This window comes from Martes martes (genome assembly GCF_963455335.1).
Source record: "Martes martes genome assembly, chromosome: 7".
In the NCBI taxonomy this organism is placed as follows: Eukaryota; Metazoa; Chordata; class Mammalia; order Carnivora; family Mustelidae; genus Martes; species Martes martes.
Genome location: NC_137894.1, coordinates 34,719,481 through 34,745,631, shown reverse-complemented (window position 1 = coordinate 34,745,631; position 26,151 = coordinate 34,719,481). Strand labels below are relative to the sequence as shown.

Sequence of the window (26,151 nt, the reverse complement as noted above, 5' to 3'; positions counted from 1 at the left end):
AAAGTCCCTTTTTCCAAACAAGCTGGCATTTGCAGGCTCCGGGAATGAGGACCTGGTACCTTTACTCAGCCCATGACAGACAGTCCTCCCTCAAGGAAGGACTCTTGTGACTCTCCCTGTTCCAGTTAACAGAGGGAGCCAGAGCTATCGGTCCAGGAAAGGGCCAATGGGTGGATAAGCAAGGGAGGGCTCGAGAAGCCTGTAAGGAGCAGTCAGCCCTTTGCTACGAGGACCAGCAGAGAGGCCACAGCATTTGTGCCCCAAACCCTCGCACACACAGCTAAATCACCTGGCGCCACTCCTGGGCTCGGAGTGACAGTGGGAAGACTGGGGACACGGGGGTCGGGCAATGTGGCCTTCAGATCCCGCTCTGCCCCTTACAGGAGCACGATGCTGGGGATGTTTCTACCTCAGCTTAGAGTCCTCAACTGTGAAATGGGGCTGGCTGAGGCTCCCAAAACGGGTGTAAATGGCATGGCACATTGTAGGTGTCATAAAACAGTCATCGTCACAATGGCCGAATCAGCGACGTGCAGGAACGATCTGGGAGGGAGACCACAGTAATGCAGGCATCCGGGATGTGGCCCCCAGCCCCGTCCTCACGTGAAGGCATCTCAGGCTGCCACCAGGCGTGCGTCCAAGGAGAAGCCTAGGGGTCCCAGATGCAAAGCTGAGATCCCCCTTCTGGGGTGTACATATTGTAGTCAGATTTTTTCCATAGCCCATCATATCCTTCTTCTGGAACCTGGAGTTATGAATGACTTGGAGGAAGTTCAACGCAGCATTCTTACGGCGAATGTGATCTTTGTTCTGATAACTAATGAAATACTTCTGACACTTAATGAAATGCTACAAGAAATGAACAAGGGCTCTTTGGAGCCTTGTCTGAGATCAGAGTAACTCAAGCTTAAAATCTGGCTCCAATCTTTCCTAACCTACAGGCAGAAACGTACATACCAGCGGGGCCCGGCTCTGCTACAAAGCTCTCTCACCGAAAAGGACCAAGGTTTCTGATTTAGAAAATGAAGCGTATTAAAACACCGTTTATCTGGTTAGCATCAACGGGTAACCTCTTGTCAAACAATTCAGGGACTAAGTGGAAATCCTGCTTCGGAAGGTAAAGAAACAAAACTTTCCCTGCAGGAGGAAATAAAGAACACCAAAAACACAGAGAGTGCACAGACAGCTGTACCTGCCCGCTCTGCTCACTGCCCAGGATCACCGCGGAGCTTTTCCAAGGAGAAACACAGACGAGGCCAAAGATTTCCCTTCTCCTTGCCATGTGTTTCTGCCCCTGCTATATGTAACAAGACTCCCTAGGTAACAGCGGCAGGTCAGGAAGATGGCACATGGTTTTGTGAAGTTTAATTAACAGCTAGTTTTCCTATCCAGCATCATGAAGGGGTCCTCTTGGCTCCAGGGGCCCTCAGGACAGAAAGTATATATTTCTCCAGCATTATTAATGATGAAATGTAAATTGCCTCCAAGAAAGGAGGCGGGGAAAGGAGGAATTGAAAAAAACAAATGATTCCTACCCACAGCCAGGGACAGTTCCCCAGGGAGGCGGGAAAGGGTAGGGAGAGCCTGTGATCTAGGCCTGAACCTGTCTGTCCTATTTCCAAAAGAAACGGACCTTCCCCGTAAGAACACACTCACACACGTGCACACACAGACACGCATACATGCGAGTACAAACACACATGCGTGCATATGCACATGCATACAAGAAATTATGGAGACATGAGGCTCTGAAATTCAAAGCCGATCTGGTCAGTGAGAATTAAATAATTTAAAACATGTCTTTTGTTTTTCAAAGTACTTGTCCCCCTGTTACCTCATTTGACCCTCTCAACGGGCCCGTGCGGTAGACAGAGAACATATATTTATCCACATTTTATAGATTAGAGGGAATGATTCTCGAAGGTCATCCAGTTAGCATGGAGAGGAGACAGGAAGTGGGGTCTAATGACTCCCAGCCCAGGGCCTCCCCCCTCCGAGGTAAGAAATGTGAATGCTTTCGGTAGAAAAAGGCCGAGCCCCGGGGGGAGACCACCAAGAGAAGGTCGGACACGTGGATGGCACTCTTAAGAAAAAGTCATGTCAGGAGACAGAAGTCCCAGCAGAGGGATTTGAAGGGCAGTGGTCTTGACGCATCCAGAGAGAAGAAAAACCATCCCATTCCCGAGCATGTCTGGAAACGCGGCTCAGAGCTGTGTCTTCCCGCTGCCTTCTTCTCTCTCCATTACTCTGCATGGCAGAACGGTGGTGGGAACATACAAAACAGCAATTGGGCCTCAGGGACATGCCAAGAGTGAGCGGGAGGCCCTAACGGATGGGACAGGACCCCTTCATTTCACAGACAAGCAAAGTAAGGCCCAGACAGGTGACCTGCCCAGAGATGAAAGCATTCGGGAGAATCGCAGGCACTGGACCTGGGACTCTGGCTTTGGAAGACAGAGCCCTTTACTCCACACCAGCTGCCTCAGGCGTCTATTACCTTTAATTTTATTAACGTCACTGTCCTTGATTAATACCTCGTGTTCAAAGAAGGACACTTAAGGGAAGGGTGGGGGGAGCATGGATTTTCTTCTTCCTTTTTTCTGGGAAAAAGTACTGCTAAGTTTCCCATGGAAATTATCATACGTGATGTGGGGCAATGGCCGGGGGTCCTGCTAACACAGAAACTATCCCAGGGCATATTAAGGGTATAATTAAGAACCCCCCCAAAGGCAAGTACTTTATGGTAGGTGGATCATGCTCCCACCACCCCCAGATGCCCACGTCTGAACCCCAGGAACCTGAGACTGTTATCTTATGTGGCAAAGGGGCTTTGCCAATGTGATTAAGGATCGCAGGATGAGGAGATAATCCTGGATTAGCAGAGTCCCTGTTACGTAATCACAAGGGTCCTTACAAGAAGGAGAGGCGGCTGACAGTTCCAGAAGTTGATGAGAGGCGGAGCAATGGGGGGAAAGGCTCATGAGCCCAGGAAGGCAGGCAGACTCTAGAAATGGGAAAGGGACGGAAACAAATGCTCCCCCGACCCCCCCAGAAGAAACACAGTCCTGCTCACACCTTCGTTTAGCCCTCTGGCTTCCAGACTGTCCGAGGATAAATTTGTGCTATTCAGGTCTTAGCTCCCCGACCAGTAAACCCTCACTTCTCGTGATGTATGAAGATGGGGTAGGTGGGTGGCATAGCCATTCTGCAAATCACAAGGGCATGAAGGAGACATTTAGACTGATTGTACAATGGAGACATCAACAGGCTTTAAAATGGGAAAGAGTGGGCCCTCTGTATGAACAGGAACTACCCTCAAAGACATTCTAATGCAATCCCCTTAGTCCTGCTGGATAGTCCCTTCCTGGAAAGGAACCTCTGGACTTCCCCAGTCTTGCCTGGACATTCCTTCATGCACAGCCTGTGCTCCAGCCCCATCAGACTGTTTACGACTTCCAGAACGTGACAGGCTCACGCATGCCTTCAGGTCTCCACCCCCACAGTGTGCTTTTTGGGGGAACGCCCTCCTCACTCTCGGGCTCTGCTAAAATCCTTCATAGCTCAGCTCAGTCATCACTTCCTCTCTGAAGCCTTCCCTGGCTCCCCGACCTCTCTCTTTCTCTTTCCGTCCTAGGCTTGTAAATGTCCATTTGCTTGACTTCTCCCTCCGCCCCACCAGCCATGAGCCCCTTGGGGACAAGCAGACTTTCTTGCTCCCCTTGTGTCACCAAACCACTGCCACACCCCATCTTTAAAGCACTTCCCAGTTCCTTCCTGAGAAATGCAAACCCATCCTTTAAGGAAATCACCGTTCGCCATGGAAATTACCTTGATTCCCCAAGAATGAGCTGCACCTCTGTGTCCCCACAGCCCTCTGCTCCCCCACAGGTGATACATGCATCGTACCCCGCCACGGTGGTCATCCCTGGGGTACTTCCTCAGTAAACACGGAGGTCCTTGAAAACCACACCTCCTTAACCTGTCCATCCCTTCCATGTTAGCACAGTGTCTGGTTGACAGCAAATGCACAAAGAATGCTGAACGAATTAAAACGAAAACAAAACACAAAAAGGTAATTGCCCTGGGTTGCTCAGTGGGTTAAGCATCTGCCTTTGGCTCAGGTCATGATCTCCAGGTCCTGGGACTGAGCCCCGCATCGGGCTCCCTGCTCAGTGGGGAGTGTGTTTCTGCCTTTCCCTCTAGCCCTCCCCTTGCTTGTGCTCTTTTTCTCTCTCTCTCTCAAATAAATAAATAAAATCTTCAAAAAGAAAAAAAAATGTAATTGCTATGTCAGCTCTACTAACGAAGCTCTGTGATCCACAGGCAGCCTTTAAAAGCAAATACCTTTATAAAGTTAAGGTTCTGCCTGGCCAGCTGTTGACTATCCCTAGTTGGCGTTTCCCCTGGGCTTCCCGTGTAAAAGCCCATAAACATACATGCGAGTGTATCCACACACACATGCACATATATGTACTATACTCAAAATCTTAGAGCAAATATTGGAGAAAGATCCCATTTTCCCTCATCTCAGAGAGGTATTGGTTTATAACACTTACCTTAATCAGTGAGTGCTACGTTTAATTTTAAAAAAGCCTTTCTAGAAGTGCAAGTCTGAGAGGAGCATCCCATAGCCCCGATGACTCTCTTGCTTTCCTTATGTGTGACTTCGGTCTAGACATTTTCTCCCTGAGCCTAGAGTCTGTCATCCCTAACTGGGAACAATACCAATGTGCCACCCACGACTGTGATGAAGACCTGACATAATGCTGCGTATAAAATGCCGGCCGATGTGCCCGGCAGGGGAAGGGGTTCTGCCGCCTGTCCTGAGTGCTTATGAGGGGCCCAGCACTGTGCGTAAGCACTCTGTACGAATTGTCCAATTCCCAGCAGCCCACTGAAGCAGGTGTGCGACTATCCCCCTGGGGGGGCAAGCGCGGCGACGTGGCAGGACACACACGTGGGAAGTGGCGGGGTTGGGCAGACAAACCAGGCCTGTCCACTGCAGAGCTAAGTCTTCACTTCCACGCAGGCGTTTCCGGTTATGCTGGCTCCCGTTCCCACCTGTCACCTGAAGGTCTGGTTAAGAGCCTAAAAACAAATGTTTGTTGAGACTGAAGGACCAATCTTTGAAAGAGAACAAAAAGCAGTAACTGAGTGCCGGCCACAAACTGCTCCTGAGATGTGGGTCTGTGCCTTCTGCGCGAGGGCAGCCCCCCCCCCTGCCCAGCCCGATGACCTCCCGACAGGAAACGAGTTCCACCTCTCCAGAAAGTTCTGGGAAGCCTGCCCTCCACAACCTTTCTGACACCTGAGGGCTGTGACCTGCCGAGTGTCACACTCAATGGATACAGTGGCCATGATTTTCACGGTTGTGACTTCCATGGTCCCTGGCTCCTACAACTGTCTCCAGTGGATGAAAGTTCTCAACCTGACCATGACCACTGGTGGAAGGGAGGAGTGTTCCCTATCTTGAAAAAACCTCGGCATTAGAGCCATCAAGCATCCTCTTCCCAAATCCCAGCTGGTTCCCATGGGCAGTGAGGAGGAAAACTGACTAGTGTAGGCCAGCCTCAGGAAGCCCGTGGGGAAGGAACGCCTGGTAGCAGGCTCTCCAGCAACCAGAGCAGGGAGGGTTACCTGACGTCGTCCTCAGACAGGAGTGGGGTCTAGTCTCATAGCCTGTCTTTGGAAGCTGACTTAAACTGGCCAGTAGATGTTTACAACAGGTATCTGGCGGGTTGTGTCCTTGGACCCTAGGCAGCAGGACACTCTGGATTTTGTCACCACCAGACATGTTGGGAATGAGAAGAAATTTGGTTTAAGTTCTATGAAAGGGAAAATTCTACAGTCAGAGGGGCTCCTTCCAGTCCCTCCAGTTGCCAGCACCCATTTCCACAAACTGGGGGGGAAGGCTCCTCCTGAGGAGGGCCTTGAGCTGCACAGTGAGTACTGTCCTGAGGTCCAGACAGCTAAGCTCACCGAGTGCCCTCTTCTCTCCACCCCTCCCCCTTCAGCCACCATCAGGACATGGCCTTGGGTATGGAGAGAGGGAGGACCTGGGGAGTACCATTACGGAATCTGTTGGCCAAGACCTGAAGGCTGAACTCCCCCCCAGTCCAGGGCCCCCGCACGTGTCAGTGCCCTGACTAAATCCCCGGGAGAGGCGACCCTTTGTGGCAGGCTTTTCTGAGCAGGTCACGCCAAGAGAGGGCGCAGGGCAGGGTGCTCCGGCCCTGGGATCCTGGCTGCACCCGGGCTGTGTGGCCCAGAGTCCTGCCCTCCTGGACCAGACCTCAGTTCCTGTCTCCCTGTCTTCCTCTGTGGCCCCAGCTCTCCACCTGATCCTTCCTGAGGAACCAGAATTCTAACTGGAATTCTAACACATGAACACCCAGCCTTTAAAGCTCTAAAGGAGGTATAGCTACAATTTCCTGAGCACCTACTACAGGACAGGAGGTAGGATCACATCATTTCATTTAATCACTCAACAATCCCAGCTGCTGGGCATTGTTATCACTATCATTTGAAAGATAAAGATCCTGAGGCTCAGAAAAATTAACCAGCTCTCCTAAGCTCAGATCCTTGGAGAACCTCTAATAAACACTGACATGATTTTTTTTTTTCTTTTTAGGATTTTATTTATTGGGGCACCTGGGTGGCTCAGGCGGTTAAGCATCTGCCTTGGGCTCAGGTCATGATCCTGAGGTCCTACCACTGAGGCCTGCATCGGGCTACCCACTCAGTGGGGAGTCTGCTTCTCCCTCGCCCTCTGCCCCACCGACACTCCTGCCCCCTCTCTCTCACTCGTCAACTCTCTCAAATAAATAAATAAAATCTTCTTTAAATTTGTGTTTGTTTGAGAGAGAGAACATGAGCAGGGGGAGGAGCAGAGGGGAAGAGAGAAGGAGGGGGAAAGAATCTCAAGCAAACGATCTCATGACCCCGAAATCATGACCTGAGCGGAAACCAAGAATCAGGCACTTAACTGACGAGCCCCCCTTGTGCCCCCATATTGACATGATTTCTAAGGCTTTTAGAGTGTGATTTGCATTGTGTATGTATATGCTTTAATGAGACAAAGTCTGATCTAGAAGCAAGGGGACTCAAGACATTCCTAAATATATTCCAGCTAAGCACATTTTACGTATTTGTCAAGGTTGGGTTCAAATCCCACCTTCTCTGTGCGGTCTGCCTTGACGGCTCCATCCCTCAAGGATTGCCCACGTCCCGCATTTTGTGGGTTTGCCACTCACCCACCACTACATGTCAGGCCCCCAGGGACATGGGCTGCGGTTGCCCCTTTTTGAACCCTCTGCTGCAAAGATTTCCCTGGCTACAAGAGCTGAGCCCTGCAAGGAGGAGTTGCAGTTCATTTTAAGCCTTGACTCCCAAATCCCATCCACTTTTCCAGACGTGGCTCGAACTATCTAACCTGCCAGCAGCTTCTCTGACCACACCGGCTGAAAGCGAGCAGCTTCACTTTCAAAATCGCCATTTGGGTGAAAAGGATTTGAGTGCTAGACTCCAACAGACCTACTTAGAATTCTGGTTCTGTCTCTCCTGAAGCAGGGGATTCTGAGCCAGTCACTCCGTTCCTCCCAGCCTCAGTTTCCTCATCTGTAAAATGTGAATATATGCACCTGCCTCATTGGGTTGTATGAACTATAAATGTGACAATGCATTTGATGCATCGTCTGCCCATAAGCCGCGATCCAAAATGGCAACCAGCATCATTACTATTCATCACACTGTCTTATAGGGAAGGCATTTACACACATGTCTTTTCTAACCTTCTAGATCAGTGGTTCTCCAACTCTGGAGTATGTCAGAATTGCCTAATATGAAGCTACCTAGGGCACACCCCAAGCCTACAAAACAGAACCCCCATTAGGCAGGGGAGATGCTGGGGCCTGGGCAGCTCCACTTTGAACAAGCCTTCCCGGCCCACTGCAAGTGATTCTGACATGTGCTCCCTGAGCCTGGAAAATTCGGCTACAGAATATTCAATTTCCAAATTTTTTCCCCGTAAAACCTTTTTTTTAAAAAGATTTTATTTATTTATTTGACAGAGATTACAAGTAGACAGAGAGGCAGGCAGAGAGAGAGGAAGGGAAGCAGGCTCCCTGCTGAGCAGAGAGCCCGATGAGGGGCTCCATCCCAAGATCCTGGGATCACGACCTGAGCCGAAGGCAGAGGCCTTAACTCACTGAGCCACCCAGGCGCCCCTCCCCATAGAACCTTAAGAGATACTTCCAAACACCTGGTTTCCAACCTCGGCTGCAACCCCTAAAGATTCAGGACTGCAACCCCCAGAGATTCAGATGTTGTTTTGGGATGTGACTGGGGTATTGAGATTTTTCAAAGATGGACAGAAGATTCTAAGGGTCGGTCACCAAGGCTGAAATCACTAGTCCATTTACATGTCCTCTGTGACAAACCAAGTCCCAATCTGATGCTGATTTAACAGAAAGGACTCTTATGCTAAAAGAATTAAAAAAAAAAAAAAGTGAGTTTGCAAACAGTTGGTCTAGCCTGTCAGTAAGAGCTTTCAGCCCCCAACCTGGCTTTTATTCACCTCTGCGTCTGTCCCAGGACCTTACAACATAGTAAATTCTTAATAAATATTTGTTGGAAGGTCGAACAGTTGTGTTTTATTTGTTATCTGGCTCCAATTAAATTTTCGGTTGCCTAGCATAACAACCTAACAGTTTTCTTAAACATCTAAGCTTTAACAGCCTTTGCCTCAAACCTCAAACCTGAAACAGAAACTGGGGCAGACAGCCATCCAGCGAGCACACTGACATTTCTTCTGGGGTCACATATACTATGCAAGTTCCTAATGACTGATAAATATAAGCAAATGTGATCTTCGTCAGCCGGGAAGAGCGTGACAGTTGTCGGCAGCGCAGGCCTCCCGGCCTCATGTTTGGATTGCTCCATCTGAAGCTGTCAAATTACAAGAGTATGATAAAAACTTGTAGGAACTTCATAGTAAACAGTAACTGGCCCCCTGTCAATATGTTAGGAGAAAAAAATTTCCCGCTGCCAAAACACATAGGCCAGAATGCCTGCAGTACAGGCCTGCGGCCAGCGAGAGCCGGTTCCCTGGGCAGCTCTTCTAGGTTCTCAACCACAGCGGCTGTAAGAGAAGCCCGTGAGCACTCCAGGGATATGGGAGCCAGAGTACCTTCAACTTTTAGCTTTTCCAGGGCTCTAGGGCTCTGGGAGCCCTTTCATCTTGTAGGCCCTCGGATTCCTTGCGTGTAACAGCTACCTGATCGGGTCCTTAGCGCCGCGACTGCCTGCGTTTGAATCCCAGCTCTACACACTGGCTATGTTGCTTTTGGCAAGTTTCTCCACTTCTCTGGGCCTCCTTTTCTGCACCTCTAAACTGATGATGATACTAGCATTATTTCATAGGGTCGTCAGTGTCGAGGGACAAGAACAGTGCCTGGTATAGAACAGGCATTCGATAAACCTTAGTTATTATAAAACTGCAAATCTCAAACCAAGAATTTTGATAACCAAGGCTTTTTCTTTTCTTTTCTCCTTATGTTCCTGTTGGTTTGGCGTCAAAATTCTTTGGGCTGCACACCTGGCCTAAAGGGACACAAGACTATTAGGATCTTTTTTTATCCTACTTAATATCAACTTTCAAATGTTTCACTGCAGAAGTAATAGTACAATCGATTATGGGACTCTGCCCCATATCACAGAATGGAGGCCATTAACATGTGAAATACGCCCTGAATTATCTTTAGAGAATCTGAGAAGTTCTGGATTCTAAAATGCATTGGCCATAAGGACCTAAGGTAAGGGAATGGGGAGCTATCCTCTTATGGGTAGTGCTCAGATAAAAGGAAGGAGACATCCTCCCAGTGGATCTCTCTTCCCCTCCCCCTGCCAGGCCCTGCCAGGCCTCGGAACTCACAGCTCTTCCCCTCTTCTATCCACCCAAATTCGGTTTATCCTTCAGAATTCGGCTGAAGCACCTTCCCTGTGAAATGGTCCTCTCTAAACTCCTACTGAGCATATCAAGGGCAGGGGACCAGGGAGGGAGGTTGGGTTGTAACTTCCCTACACCTCCAGGTAGATGCACTGATAGCGTACAGCACTGGACTGAGACAGACCTTCGAGAAGCATCTACCCACAGCGGGAAAGAGTGGTCACCACCGATATCCCATTCTCCCCGTAAATGTTCTTTTGTTGTTGTTACCGTTTTTGTATTCATAAGCTCTCAGAATCTATCGTGGACCTAGGAGCATTCAACAAATGCTTTTGAATGAATGCTGACTCATCTGTAAAGATGGGTTGACTGATTCATTGACACACCTACCTTTCCCATGGACACTGCCTCCTTGGTCGTATTCATGTGGGCCTAGCCATGGGAGGCGTTTTACAGCGGTACAACTGTTTGAACGCTGCTATGCAACACACCCTATGCAGACTCTACAAAAGTGTTAGGTCCTTAATTGGACATATCCTCAAAGCAGCGTGTTCACTCAAAATTCTCTGGGAAAACTTTCTAGAAAATGCATAGACTCCTGAAACCAACGGTCTGGGAGCCCGTGTGACTCCACAAACATTCAATTTGCGGAAAGACTGGAAACTCATATCAGCTCCGGCATGGGAAGGCCCCTCGTCCTGCATCCGACCTCCCTTCCCTGGGCACCCAGGGCGCCCTGGCCCGGAGGGCTCCCCACCGCCTTCTTTCACCCCTCCCCACAGGGCCTCCCTAAGGTTGATGCCTAAGGGCCTTCTCAGAATTAGCTTCACTTTGAAGACTATTCAGAACCACAGAGTGGGGTGGGAGTGGCCTCAACGCTTAAAGGGCTGCAAAACACATCAAAAGATGAAAGGAAATACGCTGGGCCAAGAATTCCTCCCCAGCCGGCAGAAGCTGCCGTGCATTCCCCGCGCAGGCCGGGACTCAGAGCGCGGGACCTCCGGGAGGGCGCAGGGCGGGGGACAAGGGCGGGGGACACGGGCAGGGGAGGTGGCGGGCGGGCGCGTGTACCTTCTTTCCGCCGTGGGGTCGCGGGCCCGCGCCTGCGGGTGCCGGCTGCCCCGCGACCCCGGGCCCTGGCGGCTGGCCTCGGGGCCGGCCGGGGCGCGCAGCTCCTGGCGCTCGCGGCTCCGGTGCAGCGGCACCGACGTGCGCACGGCCGACACCACGTGGCCCGCGAAGGCGCGCGGGGGCGCTCCGGGCCGCAGGGCCCCCCGCGCGCGGTACGAGCTGGGCAGGCAGGGCCGCGTCTGCTCCATCACGCCGCCGCTGCAGCTGCGCGAGCAGGCGGACCAGGGCCCCCAGGCGCCCCACACGCCGGGGGCGCCGCCGCCGCTGTCCTCGGGGATGCCCTGGGCCGCCGCCATCCGCTGCGGGACCTGCGGAGACAGAGGCCGGTTAGGGGACCCGAACACCCGCTCCTGCTTCACCCCCAGAGGCTCTGGATGACCCGAAAGCCCCATCCGTTAGGCACTGGGCCGGCTTTAAAATCAGAAGAACGAAATGAATACAGTCCAGCCTGGGTTATATTCGTCATTATACCGATACACTCATAAAATAGAACTTCTTTTTAACGGGGGAAGGGCGGCACAAAGATCAAAGCGCCCACGGCTCACAAACGTCCTAATTCTGTCATTGCTTCTGCTGCCCTGGTCTTGGAGAGCTCAGTGGGGTGCCCTCAGCCCCTCCTGAGGCTTACCCCTCGGGAGTCCCCCTTAACCTCCCACTCAGGTCTTCAGGGTGCGGGCCAGACGGACTGTACTTCCCTTAAGCTGCTGGGGAGGCCCGGTCTCCATGCAGGCAGGAGGATGGGACACTGCCATTCAGAGGCCCTGCCCTCGCGTCACCTCCCTGCCACCACTTCTAGCCCTGTGACTGGGAAGTTTCTGAATCTCTCAGAGCCGTACTGTGTTCTAAAGGATGGTCCCTACCTCACGGGGACACAATACATGTAAGTCAGGTCATGCATGCGCAGAACAGGGAGCCCGGCACGAAACATTTGTCAGTAACCACAGTGATGATTTTCCAGCTTCCATGGTCAATCAGAAGACCTGAGAAATGTCAGAAAGTTTTGAAGTTCTAACCTAGAGGGTGATTCTACACTCTTAGTCACTTAACCGGTCATTTCACAGGGAACAGCTATGCCAGACAGGGCGCTCAGTGTGGGGACACGGTGCTCCTGCAGACATCCTCTGAGGACCAGCTACATCCCAGAGCGAAGCGGAGCGCTGAGGACCAGGAGGAAAGCACCCCAGATCTACATTAATGGCCTGGACCCAGCAGAAAAGTGGTGTGCAGCTAGCACAAGATTGGGGAGCCTTCGGGGGGACTGGCTTCCCTAGGCTGGAAGGGTTGGAGAGGGGAGAGGGGTTAAGAAGGCCTCAGAGGAGGACTCAGGTAACAGCTGTGACAGTCAGGTGTGTACTCAGTGCCAGGATGCCTGTCATCTCCAGGCTTCACTGTGGCCCTGCTGTCTACCATGCTCACCTCTCAGAGGTGAGGTTTGCCACCGGAAGCTCAGAGACGTGTGACCCACCCCAGTCATGTTGGCATAGCCGGGTTTGGAGTCAAGTGTACCCAACTCCCATTCCCACAGCTCCAGCACACCCTGCTCTCCCCCAGCAGAGAGCTGCCCTTGAATTTCTGGATCCTTCGCCTGGAATGTCCTTCTTACCTGTGTGGCACTGACCAACACTATGACTTTCCTTGGAAACGTGAGTTTTTGAGTGAGCCTCACCCTTCCATCTGAAGTACAAAAAACCATGATTAACTTGGCTTTTTTTTTTTAAGATCTTTGTTTTTGACAGCATTTTTTTGGCCCAAAGCTCAAAGACTTTTCATGGTCGAGTCCTCTGTCCCCACAGTACCACTGAGCTGTGAGATGGTTCTCTCCTTTGTGTGGAACAAATCCAAGAAGGCAGAGCTCCTTCATATCACACAGAAATGAGAAGAGAAAACACAGAGAGGAGAAGGCCCTGTGACCACCGAGGCCGACTGGAGAGATAACAGCCATGAGCAACAACATAGGGAGCCAACACAAGCTGGAAGAAGCCGGGAGGACGTCCCCCTAGTAACTGGAAGGAGTAAGGCCCTAGCAACACCTTGACACTGAACTCCTGGCCTCCAGAACGGTAAGGCAGAAATTTCTGTTGTTTTAAGCCATCGAGTTTGTGGTAATTTGTTACAACAGCCCAGGGACACTAATGCGGTGTTTAGGACAAGGATGAAAACTGGACAGACATTTGCTGAGCCCCTTCTCCGAGTCTGGCATTGTGCAAACGCCTCACGGAAGGACCAGGTCTCTGGCGTAGACACCATTAGCTCCAGGGTACATTTTACAGGGTGCTCGGCCACCCTGAGAGGTTGGTGTCATTTTGTCCCTTCTGCAAGAAAGAACTGGGGCCTCCAGAGGCTGCGTGACTTGGCCAGGCGCAGGCTGGTAAGGGGCACAGGCAGGGCTGACACTGAAGCCTGCTTGTTCCTATTTCCAGGTTCTTTTTTCTTTTCCCCTGAAGCATGTTGCCTCCCTGCCTGCTTTTGGTGGAAAATCGAAGGGTAAAATGAGTCGAAATACATCCCCTTTGATAGTTCTAGAAGGATAACTGGGATAAACAAACAAAGCCAGAAGTATGTGTCTGGCACATCCGGGGATCCGAGTATCCAGGACCTCCCGATTCCTCGTGAACACAAAGAAGGAAGGCACTGTCGCTAACGTTTGCATGAGGCATGTAGTTCCATTGGAACTCCACTTCCTAGAACTAATCCCACCCTTAATTTAGCTTCCCGTTGCCAAATTGGGCAGGGTCCCTGGGGGAAGAAAACATGAAACCACATTCCATCCTATTCTATTCATAAGAATTCTCTAATTTATAGTTGAATTATGGTGAGTGACTTGAAATTCCATCTCAGTCCCCATGGTAGGAATCCAACCACATACTTCAAAATTGTATTTTCATAGTACGCAGCCAGAAACAAAGAAAAAAGAGACTGGGGTGGGAGGGGCAGTGGGAGGAAGGAAGGGAGGGGAAAGACAAACAAAGAGAAAGAAATGAAGAATAAACAAAGAAAAAATAAAGGGGGGGGGTGCTCCGGATATGGGCCTCTTAGCCGCATCAGAGCCACACCTCAGTCGGCTCCTCCCCAGCCCTCCTGATGACTACCGCCCTCCTTGTTTTCGGACAGTCAAGGAGTTTTCTGGGAAGCACAGCGGGAAAACTTTCAAATGCCCTAAGATACAATATTCCCCAAATCATGACTAATTACCAAGACCTATCAATGACAAGAATCAAAACCAAGGAACAAACCGTAAGACACTCTTAATGTCACAAAACAAACTTAGGGTTGCTGGGAGGTGGGGGGCAGGGATAGGGTGGCTGGGTTATGGACATTGGGGAGGGTCTGGGCTATGGTGAGTGCTGTGAAATGTGTAAGCCCGACGATTCACAGACCTGTACCCCTGGGGCAAATAATACATTATATGTTAATAAAAATAATTTTAAAAACAAAACAAACCAAGGACTAAATCATGATTGGACAAAGCCAAATCAAGAATAGAATCTTAAAGCCTTATAACCTGCCAGCACATTGCTTCTTCCCCAGTATACATATGTCATGTTAAGACTGAAGCAGAAAGAGATGCCTGGGTGGCTCAGTGGGTTAAGCCTCTGCTTTCAGCTCATGAACCCGGAGTCCTGGGATCAGGCCCCCTGTTGGGCTCCCTGCTCAGCAGGGAGCCTGCTTCTCCCTCTCCCTCTGCCTGCCACTCCCCCTGCTTGTGCTCTCTTTTTGTGCCAAATAAATAAATAAAATCTTTTTTTTTTTTTTTAACTGAAGCAGAAAACCTGAGGCATTTCTAAAATGCACCCTAAACGGCTGTTTTTCCTCACTTAACCAATTATTTCCAACCAATCAGTCAGAAAAACACGAACAACCAGATGGAAGTAGGGACAAAGGGCACGAACAGGTGGTTTATGGTCATCAGGGACTGAATGTTTGAGTCCCTCTCAAAATTCAAACGGTGACGCTTTGCCCCCCAAGGTGATGGTATTTGGATGGGAGGGCCTCAGGGGTTCCTTGGCTTTAGATGATGTCATGTGTGTAGGACCCCACGATAGAATTCATGTCCTTAGGAGAAGAGGAAGGAAGACTGGGAATCTCCCTCTCTCTCCACCACGTGGACACATACTGAGAAGCCAATGTCTGCAAGCCTGAAAGAGAGAATTCGGGGGCAAGCAAATCTTGATCCTGGATTTCTCAGCCTCCGGGACTGTGACAAATGCCTGGTGTTTAAGCCTCCTGGTCAGTGGTATTTTGTCATAGCAGCCCGGGCTGACCTATACAACAGGGAAATAACTACAACATGTGAAAACTGTTGAACATCATCTATAGTCAAACAAATGCAGAATAAAACAACAGAATTCCATGTCACGCCCATTAGATTGGTGAAGAATATAAAGTTTGACAATACTGATGCGGCAAGAACGTGCACTGCTGGTGGGAGTCTAAATTAGGGCAACTTCTTTGGAGGGCACTTTGCAATACCTATCACGATTTTAAATGCACGTACCCAGCAGCTCTGCTTCTTTTTTTAAAAGATTTTATTTATTTATTTAACAGAGATCACAAGTAGGCAGAGAGGCAGGCAGAGAGAGAGAGGGGGAAGCAGGCTTCGCGCTGAGCAGAGAGCCCGATGCGGGGCTTGATCCCAGGACCCTGAGATCATGACCTGAGCCGAAGGCAGAGGCTTCAAACCACTGAGCCACCCAGGCGCCCCTTAGCGGCTCTGCTTTTAAGAGCTCACACTATAGATATATTCAAAATCAGTGCGTAAAGTTGGACATAGAATGACTTTTGTTGCATCATTTGTTGTAAAGAGTAAAACCCCAAAAATCTGGAAACCACCTAAAGATCCGTGTAAGTGAAATCTGGTTAAATGAAATCTGATCTATCCAATGAAATATAATTTATCTGTTAGAATGAGGTAGATTTATATGTGTAACATATAACATATTAATTATGTGGACATATTAATTAACATATTAATTAGTGGGGAAAAATACCAAGAAGTAGAAAAGTATGTAAAGAATAAACCTGTTTATAGATCTTTCTCTCTCTCTCTCTCTCTTTTTTTTAAAGATTTTATTTATTTGACAGAGAAAGAGACAGCGAGAGAGGGAACACAAGCAGGGGGAGTGAGAGAGGGAAAAGCAGACTTCCTGCCCAGCAGGGAGCCCGATGCAGGGCTTGATCCCAGGACCCCAGGATCATGACCCGAGCCGAAGGCAGATGCTTAACAATTAAGCCACGAAAGTGCCCCTAGATCTCTCTCTCTTTAAGCATTAGGTTGAAGTGAAAACTATTGCTGACATTTTACCTTCCGGACAGAAAGCTGTATTCTGCTGTATGGAGAGGCGTGGGTGGTGCAGTCCGTATTGGATGGCCTCCATCTTGTATGAAAGAGAGCAGATCTGCCCGTGAAAGAAGGGGACAGATAGACTAGAGGCTCAGAGCAAGAAGAGGTGATCGGGAAGACCAAGATATCCTTTATCTGCCTGAACCGCTTTAACACAGGCTCCAATCTGATACTCGTAAGATTCATTTCAAGGATTTTTATTTCCATTTTGCAGATGTGGTCGTTGAGGTACAGAGCGCCCTAGTGGAAGAAACATGGTTTTGAAAATACATATAAGAGACAAAATCATGCAAATCTGACAGTGCTGTTTGGTAGATGAAATGCGGTAAGTAAAGCATCTAGCACACTCCCAGTCACCTAGTAGGGGCATGGCAGACCTCCATTCGTCCCTTCTCTGGAAGAATTTATATCCCCAGTAGAAGTTTTATAATGTATAAGAAGCAGATCCAACACTCGAACCTAACCGAGGCTTGTTCCCTTCCACTAGAGGTTCTGAAGGATGGGGCAGGGCATAGGGGTTAAACAGAATAAAAAAAGAAGCTTCTCAGAGTACCTATGGCATGCCATGCCCCTTCCGCAGAGATTACAACATGTACTGCCTGGAGTGAGGCAGGGATCAAGGAAGAGAGATGTATTTTGGATAAAATCCTCCAGATCTTTCACTATCCCCTTCGTCATTTAAAAGCGACTATTTGATATTATGGTGCTCGTCTAACTCATCACTATTGGGCATGAGCCAGGGAGCAGGAAAAAGGGAAGGCATTCGGGGAAGTGAGAGAGCCGGGATGGTTACATTCCTATTTAACTCAGCTCAGGTCAGGCATAAGAAGAGGTGGTAGGACAACCAGAGGGAGAACTGGAATTCCCTGAAGACTTTGGTTTTGGAGCTGGATGTTGTACTAACAATACTTTGGGATCAGTTGTACGGAAGTTGATGTTAGGCAGGGATTTTTGTGTAAATGCATATCAACAGTAAGACGTGTGTGTAGGGCAGCCTGGCAGTCATTCCCCTTTCCCTGGGTCCTTTAGGAAATCTCTCCCCGCACTGGATGAAGTGTGGCAGGAATGCATTCAGGGGCCCTGCCAGCGGAAGCCAAGGTAAGCAATGTGGGCCAATCAATGTGCTCGCTCCTTGAAATCTGAATATCCAGTAAAGGGGCCAAGAGACCACAAATGCCGTGGAGTCCTTCATCCTGACCCCACTGCTTATGCTCTGAGACCATTTCTTTTGCTCTCTGGCATGTCTCAGTGCCCACTTGCTTCCCAGGCTGGTTCCAGTAAATTCTGTCACTTGCAGTGAAGAAGTCTTCATGACAGCCAAATGGTTACAAACATTATAATGTCAAGTGTGGTAACCAAGGTAATGCTAAATAAGCTGGGTCTGCCTTTGGGGCAGGATTTGGAGGAGAGAAAGCAGCGCTTGGGATGACCAGAGTGGTCCAGACTTGGCAGAAGCCTCGGGCTGACGGGAGTCCAGGGCCCCGGGATTCATGGAGACAATAGTTGTCCACAGTCAGCCTAAGCAGAGAACCAAAGTCTCCCTACAACAGGATGGGCTGATGGAATCAGAGGTTCAGACAGCGTTGTGAGCTCCGGGTAGAGCAGAAGAAGCACTAATCCGAGCGGTTGGGGCCCTCTTCCTTCATCACAACGTTCTTAAGAGGGATGAGCACATATGACCATAAAGAAAGATGGTTGAACACACCAGGGCTTGACAGATTCCATGAAATATCAAAACCATGAGCAATCCTGAGCAACATGGAAATAGTCTTGTAATATAACTTTAAGTGAAAAATGCCAGATATAAACTTGTAACTAGACCATGATTATAATAATGTAAAGATTCGGTAGGCATATACTAAACAAAGCCTGGAAGGGGATGTGGGAAAATGAAAACATACAGTGTGTCACTGAAGCCGGACCCAGGGTAGGTTTTCTTGTAATTTAAAAAAAAAAAAAAAAAAGTCCAGCGATGGTTACACTACTGTTTGCTCATTAAATAAAAATTAGATGAAGAAAGATTCTGAACAGATTTGGGGGTGGGGGAGGCACCAAGGAGTAACCCAAGAGTTAGTGGTAGTCCTTGTCAGAGAAAGCCCTGGGAATTTCTCATCGCCACAAGGAGATCTGTAACTAGGAATGGCTCTAAATGGTTTCAGTGTATTTGCTTTCGGTACTAATGTGAAATCATGTAAGATTTCACTGGTTTCTAATTTTCTTCCTACGACATTAAACCTACCATCTGTTCTTCATAGAAAACGAGTCACATGCAAAGTCTGAAATTCTAAAGTCTCATTCTAGAAGAGACTGGAAAAAGTAGGTTTGGTTTTAGCCACATAACCAAGTCAACACCCTAAAGCAAACATTACAAAAATATTACCTTGGAGCTCAAGCCCAGTAAGCAAAGCTCTGGGGGAGCTGAGAGCACACGGGAGCAGGAAGGTATAGTGGCAGCTTGGCCGGGGCGTCTGTTACCTGGGATCCTGGGCAGAAGCATAGGGAGGACGGTGTGCTCGGATAAAGCTCCAAACTCAAACCAGACCTAAATAAAGGACCACCATAGCGGTGTTCGCGGAGACGCAAATTCAACCTTCCACCTCCATCGCCCAGCCTGCCTCTGGCAATCCACTGTAAAGGTCCCCTAATCTTATGTCTGAGCATAACGTCAATGGCAGCAGCTGCAAAGATCAATGTAAGAACCTCCCATAAATGGGGGACTGGAGCAAAACGTGCTCAGCCTTGATCATTCTATCCGAATTCCCCGCACGGTAATTTTTATCAGAGTTCTACAAATGCATTTCAGGAACAGTTAAAAGGAGGTGTGGGCACAAAGCCATCACAGAGCAGGAGTGAGTGGAGGCCAAAGGAGAGGCAGAGATAAGTGGAAAGAGAAATACTAAGCCTTGGCTAAAGCAAGAGCCATTCAGAGGAAAAACCATCGTCATGCAAGTCACCCAAAAACTAAGCACATGTGAGTTGGGCTGCCCGGTGAATTCTAGCTCTGTCTGCTGAGCCTGAAGGCTCTCTCCCAATACCATGTCTTTATAGCTGGTGAATCCTTGCAGTAAATGATCTCAGACACATCAAACCCTTCTACATTCACCTACTTATGTAATAGAGTATAGATGTTCTGGCTCGAACACTGGAGAACACAGACATACCCCTGTCCTTCTACTCCTGGTCTGTGTTCTTGCCCCACGTGTGACCCCCAGGGGACCTATGGCACAACCAGCCTCACATCCACTGAGACATGCAGAGTCCTGGCTCCTAGGCCACATCTGGTGAGTAAGAACCTCTGGGGGTGGGGGGAGGGCCAGGAATATGCATTTTAAACAAGCTTCCCCGACGATCTGAATGCATCCTCTGGTTGGACAATCACTAGCCACTGGACACATCTAGGCGAGACTCAAACAGGAAAGCAACCTACCCCTTAGGCCTCAGACCTCCACCATACACCACCACGTCCTTAACCCCCAAATGCTCTGGCCACGTTATTTTCTTACCCTCAAATTCCCTGCCCTTCGGCCCACCCCCCTTGACTTCAGCCATTCGAGCGGAGGCCAGCTTGGAGCTGATCGTATGAAACAGGAAAACATTCACGGAATGACACCTGCCTGATGTGGGACTCACACGTGTATGAAACAGACTCCATCTGAAATGTACTTGTGATAATAACAGAAGGAAAGCCACAGCAGCAAGTACAGAAAGATGAAAGCAGAGCAAGGGAAGACTTGTGGGAAACCCTGGACAGGCCTCTTTGTTCTGGTCCCAAGTCTGCTGTTAGCTCCCTCCATGATCTGGGGCAAGTCAGTCTGCGGGTCTGGGCCTCAGTTTCCATATCAGTAAAATGAGCTGGTTGGGCTTGATGAGGGCCGGGGTCCCTTCCAGTGCTAACAGGCTCTGATTTTTCCTGGAAGAGCTCCGACATTCCTTGCCACGTACTGAGTCACTTCGAAGACCACAACACAGGGAGGTGATCCCACAGGTTGTGCCCCAGCTTGGCAGGGCCCAGCCAAAATGATGGAATGAGGTAAATATTTGGATGTGATCTGCATAATCGGAAACAATTCCCCTTATGAAATCGACCTGACTCTTTCATCACCAGCCACATGGAAACTGTGCTCACGTTATAACCAGAAGAGAACGCAGAGCCGTGTGCCTAGGTACCGAGTCTGCCCAGTGCTGCTGCGCAGTTACTGGAGAAGCAGAAGCAGATGTCTGTGTGCAGCGCCTGTGTGTTCTTTTGTTTGGTGGCTGCTCCGTTTGGCCTCGTGCTGTCAACAGCGATTGCCTATCTGCAACCCAAGCCAACTGGGAGAGTCAAAATCATGAGTAATAGACACAATAAAGAGTACCGGCTTCTGGACCCAGAGGTTGACGGGGGATCAGCAACTTTCCAGCAGAGAATTCTGCCTAGTGAGTTGGCCATCTGCATCTGGGTTAATATTCGGCAGACTCCTGGAAGACAGGCGACTCAAAAGTACTTTTCTGGAGGACGTCACCAACCAGTGCAGAGCAGAGCATTCAGTAGGCATTCTATAAATACTTTGCTGAATGAATGACAGTGCAAATGGCCTGAGGTTAGATGCTACCTAGATTCCCTGCCTCCAGCTTTCCCCTGCTCACTCAGGCCTCCCCATGCCACCAAAGTTATTTTTCTCTAGCCCTACTCTGTTACCCTTTTTGCTTACCAATATCTCTGGAATTCTCACTCTCCAAAAGATGAGATCCAAACTTCTCTTTGCTGTGGTATCCCAAGGCTTTCATCCTCTGTGCTCACCCTTCCTTTCTGGCTTGAACTCTACCACCGCGCTCCCCGGACCCCTAACATTCGCACCATGCACGAGCAGGTTGTGCCCTTTCCTGTGCTTGTGCTTATGCTCTCAGCTCAAGTACTTCCTCCCTTCTCCGCTGCCTGTGAGCTCCCACTCAGCTCCAGCCAGGTCCAAGGTCCCAACCCAGCATCCAGGTCCCCTGGTCTCTCTCACCTGCTCTGGGGCCATCATGCACATCTCTCCAAAGCACTTACCACCTGGCACTATAAATATCTGTGTACACACATCTCCCCCAACAACCCTTTGAGCTCCCCAAGGCAGGGATTTTGTCTTCTTTATCTCTGTGTTCCATCTGCTCAAACAGCACCTCAGACAGAGTCTTTCACCTGGCAGGCCCTCAGGAAATATTTGACGGGTGGGTGAATGAGTACATGGACGAAGGAATGACACGTGGACCAACTGCTTGGTTTCCTGCCCATTTGCTTTGTTAAATGTCAAACACTCACTTCCCCTCTCTCGACAGCAGCGCAGAGCATGGCTGTTCAGCCACTTGGCTGGTCTCTGATGCCTAAATGTTCCTTCCACGTGCCTTAACGACAAGAGGCTGACAATCCAAATGACAGTTCTCCTGTCCCTTCAAAGTCATGCCCTCAGTATTCGATCCCCTGACCACCTCCTGCTGGTTGAAACTTCTCTCTTCTTAACTCCAGGGTGCCATACGGTCCTGCTTTTCCTCCTCAACTTCTAGCTGTCTTCTCGTCTGTCTATATAGCTCTTCTTCTATTGCTGGCTTTTCCTCTTCTATCTGCTCCTCAAGTGTTACGGTTCCATCATCGGCCTTCCGATCTTATCCAAACCTTCTTACAGAGAAATACTGTAGCGTCAGCAATAATCTTCATGTTGATGTCTCCCTTATTAGAAGACTCCCAAGTCCTAGATCTACATTCCCAGGAACCAACTGGACACATCTATCCAGAGGATGCATGGTCTCTCCATACTCAATGTCATGTAACCAGGACCCGATTACCTGTTCCACTTTCTGGTTCATTCAGATGTGGTCCCAGCCCGTACTCCCTTCCTCCAACTGGGCACCTAATTCTGAGACTTTTACCACAGAACTCTCTCTGCATTCTGTCCCTTTGTCTCTGTCCTCACGGCCCACAGTTGGGTCAAGGCCTCACTCCTATTTGCTCATAACCAGTCTCTGTCCATCCAGCAGCCCCCCTCACACTATTTATTTCCAGAATTACATTGTTAAAAATCACATCATCCAAGTCCCATGTTCACTGACCTCCCTGAGCTCCCTTCTGCTTCTAGGACTCAATCCAGTTGACCAAACTGGCTGACTCTGCCCTTCCCTTTTTGGTCCCTGCAGCCTCCCTGGCCTGCACTTCCCAATTCTTAACTTCTTACTCAATGATGCCAAGCCTTTACACTACTCTGAGCCTTGTGCGACCTACATCACTGGCCTTGAAAGCTCCGTCTCACCCCAACCTTACCTCACCTGATAAATTCCTGCTCATTCTTCAAGACCTACCAAATGGCACACCCTCTTCGCAGACTGCCCCGAACTCCCCAGGCAAGGACTGTGCTCCATCCTTCAGGCACCCACAGCATTTGGGGCACACTTGACCACAGTCCATTCTAATTACTGCTTTTATGTGTCCTGCACCCCAAGTTGTGAAACAAAACCAGGTCTAAATTTTTTATGCAGATTTACAGATAGAATAAGTATAAAACTAAAAACCAAAAAAATTCCAACTCACAATATTAATTTAATGTGATGGTTAGTGAAATTAAGTAGACATTGTCAGGAGTGACCATAGGGTGTACTTAATTAAGGCTCTGATGTTGCGTTTGTCTTCGAGATCCTTTTGAACTTGAGCACAGTGGATCATAATTGGAGTTATTTTTTCTTTTGAAAAAAAAAACTTGTTTTAAGCCACCAATCCGTGATGTCGAAGGGCCAGTCTATAAGGCTGAAACATTTTAAATGCTGCTTAATGAAAACAATTGGCTACCATTTACTCGCTGCTAGTGAGCTAGTGTGAGCTGGGTCACAGAAGACAGAACCCCGGCAAGCCAGCTGAAGGTGGATATGGGTCTGACCTCTGCAGGACAGGGTCTTAGGAGATGGGGAACGCACGGCATTTCAATTTCCCCATCCTTTCGTGGCTTCAGAAATATAAAAATCTCTTCTCACCAAAATGGAGGTACTCAGTGAACAGTCATTTGGATTAGCCAGAATAGACACGTTAGTATTTTTAGGTTATCATCAAAATAAAAATGCTAAACTAAAAAAAAAACAAAACCCAGAACCTGACATATCCAAGACTTCAGGAGGCTATGGGTCCTCAGCTTATAAAATGCTGTTTTAATTTTAAAGAATGAGGCTCAGAGCCAGGATTTGACCCCCAATTGGGCTGATTCAGAGCTCAAACTTCTCTCTGCCCCACGGTGTTTCATTCTTAAGAAGGAGATTTTAAGGCCCACTTCCTGAGTACCAAAGGACTTTTTTGTTAGCCCTAAAGTCCTACACGATGGTTGGTTTGGGTTTGGTCATTATTATTTATATATGTACCCGAAAAATACTTTAGAAAAGAAGCTGGTATATTTTAGGAAACAGCTGCCTTGCACAATTCAGGCCTCTTTAAGGAAATAATCCTTACCCACTCTTCCCATATATTGAATAGGTTCCAGCTCAAACCTGATATTTGATTAAGAAGGTGAAGATCTTATTTACGCGCTCCCCGGGAGCAGGGGAAGGCAACAGGTGAGCAGAAAACTTAGGTTTTTGCAACAAAGAAGAAGATGCTGATAATCAGGGCCCCAGGGACGAAGGCAGCGACAGAAACCCCCTGCTTACTCGGGAGCCCCATGGAGCAGTTGTTTCTGGACGGGGTGTGAGGACCGGGGTTGCAAACGAACTCTGACTGTATCCTTTGCAAAACCCACTTAAATTCCCTGGTCACACATTAGTCATTTCCAGCAATTTATAAAATCTACCTCCCCATGTTTAAGCAGTATTTCTCAGATTCCTGAAGAAAGAGCGGTGATTCATGAGTACCAAGCCCATACTGTGTGCCAGGCCCCTTACTAACATACCCTACTTAACCTACAAAGCCACTTCCTCTTATCAACCAAATCTTAATCCAAAGGTCACCTCCCTGAAGACATCCCCCAGGCCACATCATCTAAAGTCCTGACCGTGCATGGGCAAGCACACATGTACACAGTCACTGTCACGTTTCCCTATTTCATCCACCTGGTAGAAGTTACTATACTTGGGATTGCTTTCGTTCGCTTACTTGTTTATGGTCTGCTCCTCTCACCTGGAAGAGAAATGCCTCACTCTTTTCACCTCGATCCCCCGCCCCTATAACAGAGTCTGCTCAGTGGTTGCTGAGTGAACGCTGCTTTAACCGAGAAGCTGACAGAATCTGCCTAAAGTTAAGCAGCTAGGAAGCGATCTAAGCAGAATCCAAACTCAGGTCTACCCGCTCCGGGAGTCAAGACGCCCACTACCCAGGCTTCTTTAACTGGAGTCGTTAGCGTGCACCAAGAGCTCCAGATAGCCCAGAAGAAAAACACGTGGCCCCTTCTCCAACTATCAATTTCCTCAAGAATTTTTTTTTAAGGGGAGCTGTGTTAATGTGAATTCTGTCCTGAGGTTAAGTAATTTAAAGCTTTGTTTTAAAAATAAAACAATCAGGGGCGCCTGGGTGGCTCAGTTTGCTAAGCATCTGCCTTCGGTTCAGGACATGATCCCGGGGTCCTGGGATCGAGTCCTGAATCAGGCTGTGCGCTCAGTGGTGAGCCGGCTTCTCCCTCTGCCTCTGCCCCTCCCCTTGTTCACATGCGCGCGCGCGTGCTCTCTCTCTCATATAAATAAATAAAACCCAGAAATAAATAAAACCATCAGCTATATTTTGGGATAGAATGCCACATTTCCATTAATATTAAAAGAAATAGACCTCAGGGAAATGCTGAGACTTCAGGAGGCTACTTTGGGCTACCCCAGAGGCTGATTGTGTGTGTGTGTGTGTGTTCACATGTTCACACTCTTCTGCTGGTGGAAGACTTGTGTGGCAGACATGTGGAAAGCCTGAGCTATGCTGGCTACTACCCAGAAGTGCTGGGGTTGAAATGATTTCGCAGGAAGGAAAGTCGTCAAGCGACAAGCACCCCCAACAATGACCTTCACGGCCATGAAGGGTGGTTGGGCAAAGAGAAAGACCATTAGGCCTCGGCTGAAGGGGTTTGAGCAAGAAGGCAAAAGCACAGACATCATTAAAAATAGAGTCTGTTTCCAGAGATGGCTAATAAAGTCTCCTCCCCAGAGCAGTTCAAAATAGAATGGATTTGTCTTTATGGGATGGTGTAGGTGTGGTCTTGCCTGAAAGAAAAAATCTCTGGAAATCATTTCCATCTCAAGAACTCTACGGTCTAGACCACCCATGGGAGCCAAACTGAGAGCTCCCCCCACTGTTTCTGGGATGATTAAAAAAAGGGCCCCTCCTTCCAGCAGGGGGCTTGATCTGAAATTTCCGCCCCGGGTAGCCGCAGACAAGGTTTCCTGGTCTAGAGTCCTCGCTCAGGCAGGGAACAGAACGTTCCAGCAGTACCCATCCCACCAGAGGAGCTCCCCCTGTGTGTCAGGTGAACGGGAACACCACCCGCCCGTGCTGACACAGGTCGCGTGTCCGGCAGAGACGCAGTCCCTCTCCGCAGTGCTCGGAGGCTTCCCCAAACAGTTCAAGTCTCCCTGGCTCTGAACCAAGAATCCCTCTCAGAGCCAACAGCTTACAGCCCATTAAGACCCTGTGCAAATGCAAACACTCTCTCCATTAGACAGGAAGAAACAAGAACCACGTCTTGGGACTAAGCTAGCAGTTGCTGAAACTGGACTAGGGGCTAGAGTCTCCGAAGAGGAAATATCACTGTATTAAAAACCACAA

At 49.0% G+C, this 26,151-nt stretch overlaps 1 protein-coding gene across 1 annotated transcript in view; it reads right to left on the bottom strand.

The window, feature by feature from the left end:
- The window catches only part of THSD4 (thrombospondin type 1 domain containing 4), a gene marked incomplete at its 5' end in the record, with an annotated part of 544,049 nt that overhangs the window by 473,986 nt on the left and 43,912 nt on the right, over positions 1–26,151 (bottom strand). Inside the window, one exon of the mRNA XM_080808167.1 lies at positions 11,018–11,385. Coding sequence (XP_080664293.1) covers positions 11,018–11,385 — 368 coding nt within the window. The remainder of the gene's footprint in view (positions 1–11,017; positions 11,386–26,151) is intronic.